This window comes from Lycium barbarum, chromosome 11 (assembly GCF_019175385.1).
Source record: "Lycium barbarum isolate Lr01 chromosome 11, ASM1917538v2, whole genome shotgun sequence".
NCBI lineage: Eukaryota > Viridiplantae > Streptophyta > Magnoliopsida > Solanales > Solanaceae > Lycium > Lycium barbarum.
In genome coordinates this window covers 91282671-91294362 of record NC_083347.1, presented here as the reverse complement: position 1 = coordinate 91294362, position 11692 = coordinate 91282671, and the positions used below count along the sequence as shown (strand labels likewise).

Sequence of the window (11692 nt, the reverse complement as noted above, 5' to 3'; positions counted from 1 at the left end):
ATTTTTATTTAGTTCATAAATATAAATTTGGATTTTATTTCTTGTTTAGATAATTAGCATTAGTTTAATTTAATAAATAGTTAATCATAAGTCCCTGTGGGTACGATATATGTACTTTATACCTATATTACTTGTACAACCGCGTATACTTGCGTGTGCGTTTGGGAGCGACAAGTTTTTGGCGCCGTTGCCGGACTTAGAAATTAATTGTTTATCTAGATTAGACTTTTCTTTTTGTCTATTCAATTTTTATTTTTATTTTTATTTTTTTATTTTTTTATTTAATATTCTAGTATTCTTCTCGACATGGCACACTACTAAAAAAATAGGATTTTCCGACCTCAGTTGAGGTCGGAAAAAAAACCGACCTCATGAGGTCGGTAAAGTCGTAATATTTATTTTTCAATTTTTTAAAAAATCAACCGACCTCATGAGGTCGGTAATTTTGTACCAAAATTTGAAAAAAATAATATACCGACCTCAGTAGGTCAGAAATTTATTTAATGCCTAATATTATAATTTTATTTTTAATTTAAAAGAATACCGACCTCAAATTATTGAATATACCGACCTCATGAGGTCGGTATTCTTTTAAATTAAAAATAAAATTATTGAATATACCGACCTCATGAAGTCGGTATAATTGGGCAAATAAATTAAATTAAAACAGAATCAAATCAAATTAATAACCCCTTCTCTCTCTCTTTCCCAATCACGTTTTCCCTCCCCCCTCTCTCTAACCCTAATAATACGTCGTCGATATCACCATCATTGCAGGTCGTCACCGTCGCCGCCATCCCTAATCAGTACTGTCGTCACCGTCGCCACCGTCCCTAATCAGTACCGCCGTTGCCATCGCGTCCACAACCAATCATTTGAGGTATGCCTAATGTTTTTTAATTGAACAAGTCCTTCAACGTTGCAAAAATCTTGGATTTTCTTCTCATAGATTCTTCATATGGGCACAGAAATTACCCGGTTTTAATCATAGTAAAGAAAGCTATCACATTCCCAGTTCATATATTAGGAAGTAGCAAACAGTTTCCCTTGTTATGGGATTTTCTTGTTGAGATAAAAAGAAACAAATCTTGCGAATTTAGTCGAGATATTTTTTGGGTTGTTTTTAGATGTTATAGTAGAGCTCATTTGCCTGTTGATGCAATTAGGAGTTTTGATAAAATGGTTTATTTTGGAATTACATCTAGTGTAGTTGATGTTGATCAACTTTTGCTTGCATTGTGTAAAAGAAAACATATGAAAGAAGCGAAACAACTTTTCGATAGAGTTAAGGATGAATGCGCGTTGAGTGTGAAATCGTATAGCATTATGCTTAGGGGATGGGGAGATTTAGGGGAAGTAGTTGAGGCGCGTAAACTGTTCGATGAAATGCTTGAGAGAGGTTTTTTGGTCGATGTGTTAGCTTGTAACAGCATTTTGGAGTCATTTTGCAAGGCAGGAAAAATGGATGAGGCCTATGAGTTGTTTGTAAAAATGAGGTCTATGGGGCCTAAACCAGATGCTTTTACCTATTCAATATTTATTCATGCTTATTGTGTGAAGGATGATATTCATTCGGCTTTCAGGGTCCTTGATCGGATGAAAAGGTACAAACTTGTGCCTAATGTTTTTACGTACAACTGTATTATTAAGAAGCTTTTTAAGAGTGATAAAGCTGACGAGGCTTACCAATTGATAGATGAGATGATTGACAGAGCTGTAACACCTGATTGTTGGAGTTATAATAAAGATTCAATTTGTGTATCTTATCATTGTCGTACGACACTTGCATTTACATCAAACCTGGAAAATGATATTTAAAAAAAAGCTGTGTTTTTAAAGAAATGGGACTTAAAGAGAAAGATGTTTCTGGAAAAATGTTTTATCTTGGATAATCATTTTCTGATCATCTTCCAGAAAATACACAGCTTATTTTCTCCTTCTTTTTTCTTTCTAGTTTTTTCCTTTTTCAATGTGTATTACCTTGTAAAATTGCATTCATCCTCTTGCCTCATTTTCTCTGTTTATTCTCTTATATCCATAATTTGATTCATTTCAGGCCTTATTCGTGAATATATACTGATAAACATCATGTAAACAGTGCGTGTCTTATTAGCCTTTATTCAGTTTTTGAAAAGAAATTCGAGTGTCTCAGATTTTTGCTTAGGCATGTCCACAAGTTCCTGCTGCATGTTTTGGTTTTTTTGCTTATTGAAGGTCTGTTTGGCCTAATATCTTGTGGGGCGCTAAGTCGTTATCTTGTTTTGATCTTTTGGTTTACATGTTTGTTTTGTTATGCCATACTTTTATAAGCATATTGAGTTTTTTCTTACCACACTCATCACATGACCCTTCTAAATAAAATTGTCATAATTAGCCTTAAATGTAAGGAAGAGAAGACATTGAATTTACTTCAATATGAACTTGGTGATAATTATATTTGATTGTCTGGTGTTTGCTCTTTGATGCATTTACATCTTTTGTGGTTTTGAGGGAAAATGTTGTATTATCACATATGACTTTACATGCATAGAATCTACTCTTTTTTGTTTGTCAATTGAAATATCTAAGTTTTTATATTCCGAGAAGTAGTCCCTTCATCTTTCCCTAATTTAACATCAACTGCTCTTCCCTCATTCATGCAATTGTTTGACAGGATTATGTGTCCACTGTGTTTGACAATTCAGTGCAAATGTAGCCACTGTCAATCTAGGGTTGTGGGATATTGCTGGTAATTATTTATTTGCGTGACATTTATTGCTTGAAGCTTCTGATAACTGTAACATGTTAATGTGTTCAATGCATATACCTATAGTTCAATGTACAAATTTAATGATCGACTTAATATGTTCTTATACATTGTCTTTATGTGTGATTCAAGTATATGTCTGTTTTGGAACACTCTCTTGATATCAAATGTGATTAGAACTTGAAAGCTTCTCAGAATGCAACCTTTCAGCTGGATTACTTCATGATGTTGTTGGTCAACTCTTATTATGAGCTATTTATTTTGGTTAAGGTTGCTTCATGCTTGACTCTAACTGGAAAGGACTTTAATAAACAACATACTCAAGACACCAGTTATTTGTTTAGTATCTAATAATAATTTGAACACAATATTTCCAGCATTCTAAAGTTCACTTCAAATGCAGAGATATCCTCCTAATATGTTGTATGAATTTCAATTGGTTTCTTTTGCATCTTCTCTTTCTTCCCACTTGTCTAAACCACTGATCTAAAAGAAGTATGAGAAATTCATATTGGACTAATGTTGAGAAGCATGGTTACACTATTCTTCGTTAACCAAAGCTTGACAGCTTATTGACTAGAAGAGGGCAGGAATCAGTTGATCATGCTAAAGATTTGATTTATTTGCTGTATAACTGCTTGACTAACATCTATGGAATCTAAGAAACTTCTAAAGAATAGTAACATCCATACTGAGAGAATGTGCTGTGAAATGTGGTCAAGATCCAATGTGATATGTTAATGCTAAATAAGTTAGCTCCTTTTAAGTTGTAGCAATGATAGAAAAATGCTAGTATTCTTTTGTTGTTTAGAGCTGAAGTCAGGTAGAGAATGACTTCTCTGCAAAGTTGTTTAATTTTGCTGAACTTCTTTATATTTCTACCCCAAACAAACTCCTAATTGCTTGAGGCTAGCGTTTGAATACTTTTCTTTTTGATTAGACTGGATGTGTTGGGGCTGTATCATGATAAACTTAGATTAGATTCAACTATCTCTACTGACATATTCCCAGTTCAATGTACAAATTTAATGATAGTAGGAGTAGTAGTAAATTACAGAGTGATATTAAAAGGAACAACAAACATATATAATTAGGGGTGAAAATAAACAGACATCGACAAATTCAAACCTGAAATTTCAAATAGATTGACTTTCCATGAATGGTTTCACCAAACCTTTCAATTTCATCAACTAAGTCCAACATTGATTTTAGTTAAATAGGTGAATTATTTAAACAAATTTTGAAGCTATCCCTTTTCTAATATTTATATTTGCGATACTTATATACATTATTGTATAGATGGCAGGTGAAAAGAGGAGTAAGAAAACAAAGAAAGCTAAGGAGACGAGGGTTCCCGGAGACCACCAGAAAACCTTGCGATTAGAGATAGAAGCCCGTCGCCACGTCTCCCACCACGCGGCGCTCCATTGCCTCATGATCCCCTCATGAATGGCATTTCATATAGTCTTCCACCTCCATATGATTTGTGGATTGTGTAAGTGTTTTGTGGATGTTTGCGAAGGGTGAAATAGTCTAATGTTGTATATTAACTTAGTGTAGACTAGTTTAATGTTTTGTGGATGTTTACAATTGTTGAAGTAGTTTAATGTTGTTTTAATGTTTGCGAAAGTTGAAGTAGCTTAATGTCTCTTGTGAATGTTTGATTGATATTTTTATTCAACTTTGAAGTAGTTTCGAATTGAATTTGATGTATTGGTGGTTGTAATATATGTATTGTAATAGTAGCTTAATGTTTTACGTATTTATAGTAGTTTGGTGTATTATTGACAACTATTTGAGCTGGTTTTAGTTGAAAGTAAAATTATTTTCATCTTGACAGGTGGGTAGCTGGAATAACAGCTAGATGCTACCATTTTTCTTGCAGAGTACCGACCTCATGAGGTCGGCTTGGGCCCAGACATATAAAATACCGACCTCATGAGGTCGGTCTTCTGGAAAATTTCCAGGGAAATGCAAATTACCGACCTTATGAGGTCGGTTTTCTGCAAAAAATTTCAGAAATTGCAAATTACCGACCTCATGAGGTTGGTTTTCTGCAAAATATTTTCAGAAATTGCAAATTACCGATCTCATGAGGTCGGTTTTCTGCAAACATTTTCAGGGAATTGCAAATTACCGACCTCATGGGGTCGGTAAACTAATATCATTATATTATTAATATAATTTATCGACATAATGAGGTCGGTATTTCATATAATTAATATTCGGAAAAAAAAAATTACCGACCTCATGAGATCGGTTTTTGGCGACCTCATGAGGTCGGTAATATTTTCGACCTAATTGTGAGGTCGGAAATTGCCCTTTTTTTTAGGTCGGAAAATGCAGTTTTTTTAGTAGTGGCATCTTAGAATGAAAATTTATCGAATGTTGGGCATTCATGTTTTAATGATTTTTGTGCACTTTGTGGAGGACCCCACTTATGGGGAAATTGTTTTAAAATTTGGATCATACGGGATGTCTTATGTGACCCATCTAAATCCTATGATTGAAACTTTTGTAAATGGTGTGGTGGTCAGTGAAATGAGTGTCCTAACTGTTGTTCTAGTCTCTCAAGTGATTTTCACAAAGTGGATGTTGTGAGTGATACTTGGCTATTGGTTCGAGCTCACCGAATAGAAGTATGGGGGAATTATTTTGATGAAATTACAAGTGACATGACATACTTCATGGAAGAAAGAGCAAAACTCGGACAAGAGATAGACCAATTTGGCTCAGATATCCACGACTTACAGGCTCAATTAAATAAAAAGGTTGAGGCGTCTGATGTCCAACTATCAATTGTCGTGGATAGCAGTCACGATTTGGAGCAGAAAGAGGAATTCCAACCATTCGATAAAATTATCATTGATGACGCCGAGGTTGAGGGAGTATACTTTAGTGAGGATGTAAAAAATAATGCAGTTTTAGAGTTGGGGCGTGTCGGTCCTCATTCTAAGCATTTCTCTAAATTATGTTTGGTTGGCGACATGGAAATCGAGCCTTCCAAGCCTTTAGGGAAGTGTATAGATGAGGAACAAGGCCCCTATGTCCTAAAATTTGCCACATCGGAAAGACAAAACGACATTCCTCACTTAAGGGCCAAGAAGTGCAAAATGCGACACCTATTGTTTGGTTCCTTTATTTTTACACCACCGCCTCAGAAGCATAATAGAAAATTTGATGCAAAATTGGGGGTACAATTCATAAGTTCGAGGTGGAGGAAAAAGTTGATTCACGTCGTGCCGCGACAGTAACTAAGGCGCTTATTGGGAGGCAACCCAATGTGTAATAGTTTTAGATTTTTATTTTTATAGTGTCAAGTTTTATTTTGTTTTTATTTTGCAGATTAGGGGAAGTCTGAGTACCCGAAGTTGAAAGATGAAGAGCATGTTTGGGCTTAAGTGTGGGGTCGTTCCGACCCTTAATGTTGAGGATTATGCTGCTAGCTAGGCCCTAGAGGGTCTCAGGGAGTATTTCTCACCGTTGTTTTATTTTTTCTCTACTATACATGCATTGAGGACAACACATATTTTTAAGTGTGAGGTGGGATACTTCTGATAATTTGAGGTCAAGGATGATTATGCCGTAGGATTTTTTTTCTTAGCCTTATATATTAAAAAAAAAAACAGATCATGAAAAATTCAAAAAGATTTTATTTTGGCCTTTCTTTTATTTTTCGTACATAGTTTTTTTTTTCTGATTAGCGACATAAATCATCCATCCATTGGGTTTTCTTATGGTCTCGGCTGTTTCCCAAAGGGGGGCCTTTGAACCGGGTAATTTTTTATTTTTAGGATTAAATTTTTTTAGGAGTAGTAAAGAAGAGAGAAGAAAGACCTTGTGACTTGTTTGATGCTATCATATTTGGGCCTGAGCTTAAGTAGTACTTTTCTGTGAGTGCTTGAGTAATGAAAAATAGCAGACTTTCTGACACCTAGCTCATGGTTGTGACTCTGTATATAGCTTATTCTTATTTTGTAGTTCGTCATGATCCTATCTATCCTAGAGTAGAATTGATCCTTCTTGATTGAGACTTGTGCCATGTGTGGTGATGATTTCTTGCATATATTCCATGTTTTGCATCATAGTCTAGAACTTGCCCTGCATGTTATTGAAGCGAAATAAAAAGTGTTGCTCTGTTTAGAAGATGATTATAGGCTTTCTTTGATATGTCTTGTAAATTTTAGCCTTTTCAGAAATTGTACCACTAGTTAACCCTTTGAGCCTGTAGCCTTTCACTTGTTAGCTGTATTTTTGTCTTGATCCTTTTTGTTGAATCCCTAGTTTTTGCACCTTGCTTCCCTGAGCTCTGTAGCATAGACTGTGATATTAATTGATAAATTTGAAGAAAAGGGATGGCCAAGTGAAAAAATGGTTACCAATGAAAGCTCCAAAGTGATGAAAAGGCCCTGTTAGAAACAATGTGGAAAAAAAAAAGGAGAAAAATTCCTTGAAAAAAAAATCAAATTGTTCTTGATATGATGAGAATTACTAGTGAAAATAATTGATGAAGAGAGGGTTGAAAAATAAAGTTAAGAGATGAAAATATTGGGTGATAAAATCTAAAAGTGCTTAGGGGAGTGTAAGTCACTATTATATAGTTTTCCTACCCTTCCCCTAGCCAACATTACAACCCGTTAAAGTCCTATTTGATTCTATTGGAGTACACTTAATTAGTAGAGATGTACATAATGGGTAAGCCTATGGTTCTTTGTGCTTACATGTGAATTTCTTTGTGAGTGCCAGAGTTGTGCTTTGATGCTAAGTTCTTAAATTACATTCGATTCGTTGATTTGAGTGTGTGGACTATTTCTTCTTGTGAGTTGTTTCATGATGGATAGGTGATGTTATTAGCTTCTTTGGCAGAGTAGGTGAGTGAGCATAAATTTGATGAGTTAGAGTGGGCCTCTAGGGTTAGGAGGTTAAAAGTTTGTTGTTTGTTTGTTGACTTGTATATCTTGCACGATGATCAGGAGGTGTATGTTTGATGAGTTGAGTTGCTATCGGGCATAATTGTTGGTATCAATAAAAGTGGTGGTGTTCATGAGCTTGATTTATTGAGAGTTGTTTTAATGCTTACTCGAGGACGTTGTGAGTTTAAGTGTGGGGTGTTGATGTTCGGTAAAAAATGCATATATTTTTCCATTGCTTGCCTCACATTTTAGTACTTTTAATTGTCTTTTGAATGTTATTCTATTACTTTGTGCCTAATAATATATTTTATTATGTAGAAATAAAACGATGTGAAGATAAAGAGATTTGAACCACAGTTAGATAAAAAGTGTTGAAATTGAGAAAAAAAATTCACGTTGAAAGAGGACTTCACGCTGGAGAACAAAATGGAACAAATTTGAAGCACTTAGCTGAAAGGCGTGCATTTCAGATTTTGTCTATGTGGCATTAGATGTTGATATTGAAAAAAGGATGAATACTTTGGAATTTGAATGCTATATCCTTACGTGGAGAAGCAAACAAATAAAGGAGGCAGGTTGAAATTTACCCATGGACAATCATATGGATGCTGTGTCCACAGCGACGCGGCCACAAAGGATTTTCGGACTCCAAAAATCTTCCTATCCTTATTTTGTTTGGATTTTTTTCTAATACTTATAAATAGTTCATAAGACACAATTTTTAAAATAACTTTGGATAGCTTGAAACCCTTAGTTCAGAACTTTAGACCTAGAGAGAGTTTGGAGCCGTCGTGGAGGCCGGAGTTAGAGGGTTTTACCTTCTCTTCTCTATAATGCTTATTTTTACGTTTTTATTAGGATGATTTTTTGTTTTTCCTCCATGTATTTGTGGAGCTAAATGTTAGGATTTAAATCTCAAATCCGACCTTTGTAAGCAGGTTCCCAGGAAAGATTGGAGGGTCACAACTGGACCACTTAAATACCAACCTCCTTAGACAGAACCTACTTACGCCGTGATGTAAGCGAAGAATAAATAGCACACACAGATTTATAGTGGTTCACCCTCAATGTGAGAGCTACATCCACGTTGCTGCTGCAGATCTTATTAAAGAAGAAATATTACAAGTGTTTACAACACTCAACCTCACAACCCCAATCCCAATTACACTCAAGAATTTTACCACAGAAAATTCTCTCAAAGACCTTCTCTTACTTAGGCCTTTCACTAAGAGTATTTCTCTTAGATTTTTCTCTCTCTTTGGGATGTGTTGTCTTCTTCAATTTGGTGTGTTTACAAATGAACCATAAGCTACCTATTTATAGGAATGAATTTCCTATGATGAGGTAAGCGCTTACATCACGACTATTATGAGGTAAGCGCTTACATCACGACTATGTGAACAAAAGAATTGACTTGTTTGGCCAATTCCACACCTAACAAATCTCCCACTTGAAGACTAATTTTAATTTGTCTTCACACTTTGATCGATGCAGCAGCTCTTTCCTACTTTCATACTTCGTGCAGGCCAACTGAAGTTGAGCATAGCTTCAGTTTGTCTATCATCACTGCCTTTGTCAGCATGTCTGCTGGATTCTGACTCCCTGCGATCTTCTCAAGCACCAGCGCTCCATCTTCCAAAGCTGATCTAATGAAATGGTACCGGAGTTGTATGTGCTTCGTTCGAGCATGGTAAACCGGGTTCTTTGCCAAATGAATGGCGCTTTGGCTATCACAATATAGCACACTTCCCTCGTGGTCCTGATCCAATTCCCGCAGAAATGATTGTAGCCACATCATTTCCTTTGCGGCCTCCGTCACAGCAACGTACTCAGCCTCACAACTAGAGAGAGCTACTATCTTTTGCAACTTGGAAACCCAAGAGATTGCAGTACCTCCGAATGTGTAAACATACCCGGATGTGCTCTTTCTGCTATCAATATCACCACCGTTGTCAGCATCAACATACCCTTACAATCCTGTTTTTGATTTTCGGAAATACAGAGCTGAACTCGAGCTGCCTTTCAGATATCTGAATATCCACTTCACAGCCTCCCAGTGTTGCTTTCCCGGATTGCTCATAAATCGGCTGACAACTCCCACTGCATGTGCAATGTCTGGCATTGTACATATCATTGCATACATAAGACTACCGATTGCAGATGCATAAGGTATCTTGTCCATCTGCTTCTTCTCATCCTCGGTTGTCGGTAACTGATCCTTTGACAACCGAAAGTGTCCAGCCAAGGGAGTGCTGACTGGCTTGGCATCATGCATGTTAAACCTTTTGATAACTTTCCTCACATATTCTTCTTGTGAGAGTTTGATGCCCTCCTTGCTTCGGTCGATTCTCATCCCAAGGATTTGCTTTGCAGCTCCCAAATCCTTCATTGCAAACTCTTCCGATAACCCTTTTTTCAACCGATCAATCTCCTGTAGGTTTGCTCCTACGATTAGCATGTCGTCGACATAGAGTAGCAGTATCATGTACGAGTCTTCAAATTTTTTGAAGTAACAGCAGTGATCTGCCTCGCACCTTGAAAAATCAGCTTTCTTCATAAAGCTGTCAAACTTTAAATACCACTGTCTTGGAGCCTGTTTTAGTCCGTACAGACTCTTTTGAAGTTTGCACACCAGATTCTCCTTTCCTTTGATTTTGAATCCCTCCGGCTGTCGCATGTAGATTTCCTCGTCTAGATCACCGTGAAGAAATGCAGTTTTCACGTCCATCTGTTGCAGATGTAGATTTTCCTTTGCTACCAGCCCAAGAACAGTTCTGATAGTCACCATCTTGACTACGGGAGAGAAGATCTCCGTATAGTCAATGCCTTCTTTATGTTGAAATCACTTTGCAACCAGCCTTGCTTTATAACGCTTGCTTCCATTGGGTTCTTCCTTTATCCGATAAACCCATTTGTTTTGCAATGCCTTTTTATCCTTTGGCAACTCGGATAATTCCCATGTATGATTTGCCGATAGTGAATCCATTTCATCCTTCATTGCCAGCTCCCACTTAGTCGATTCATCGACTTGCATTGCTTCTTCATAACATTCCGGCTCCCCTCTATCAATGAGTAGAATGTAGTTGAGGGATGGAGAGTACCTGTGAAGCGGCTTCCTGATCCTGGATGATCTACGCAGCTCTGTGATTGGCGTCTGTTCATTTGTTTCAGAATCAGCACTTTCATCAGCACCTTCTCGGATTGTTTGTTCCTCTGCCTCGGTTGTACCTGGCTGCGGCTCAGGTGCCGGAAAGTCCCTCAAATCGACTATTTCCGATTCCTTGTCCTGACATTCTGAATTCTTTTGCAGCTTGTCTTTGTACAGTACCTCTTCGTTAAAGACAACATTCCTGCTTCGGATGATCTTCCGATTTTGTTCATCCCAAAATCGGTACCCAAGCTCGGTGTCACCATAGCCAATAAAGTAACACTTCTTTGATTTTGGATCAAGCTTGCTTCTAGCCGTATCATCATTATGAACATATGATAAGCAACCGAACACTTTCAGAAATGAAAGATTTACCTTCTTGCCACTCCAGACTTCTTCTGGAATTCTGAAATCCAAGGGAACTGACGGTCCTCGGTTAATTAAGAAGGCCGCGGTATTGACTGCATCTGCCCAGAATGTCTTGGGCAGTCCAGAGTGTATTCTCATACTCCGAGCACGCTCGTTCAACGTTCGGTTCATTCTTTCGGCTACTCCATTTTGTTGCGGCGTTCCAGGAATAGTCTTCATCATCTTGATCCCATTATCGGCACAGTACCGTTTGAAATCACCATCAGTGTATTCTCCGCCGTTGTCGGACCTCAAACACTTCAACTTGAGGTTTGTTTCATTCTCGACCATGACTTTCCATCTTTTGAAGACACTAAACACATCGGATTTATTTTTCATAAAATAAACCCATACCTTCCTGGTTGAATCATCAATGAAGGTCACATAGTAGTGTGATCCTCCAAGAGAGGGGACAGTGGTAGGTCCCCACACGTCTGTGTGCACCAATTCCAGCTTCTCGACCTTCAACTCCCTGCC

General features: G+C 37.1%; 1 protein-coding gene and 1 long non-coding RNA gene across 2 annotated transcripts; both read left to right on the top strand.

Annotated features, from left to right (window-relative positions):
• Positions 1-662: 662 nt before the first annotated feature.
• Positions 663-4508, top strand: LOC132618107 (uncharacterized). The gene is made up of 2 exons (XR_009573984.1): positions 663-880; positions 4046-4508. It is a non-coding gene; the product is annotated as an uncharacterized LOC132618107 (long non-coding RNA).
• Positions 887-2646, top strand: LOC132618106 (pentatricopeptide repeat-containing protein At1g52640, mitochondrial-like). The gene has a single exon (XM_060333165.1). It carries the CDS (start codon positions 1180-1182, stop codon positions 1816-1818), a length of 639 nt encoding a protein of 212 aa, XP_060189148.1. The 5' UTR covers positions 887-1179; the 3' UTR covers positions 1819-2646.
• Positions 4509-11692: the final 7184 nt, after the last annotated feature.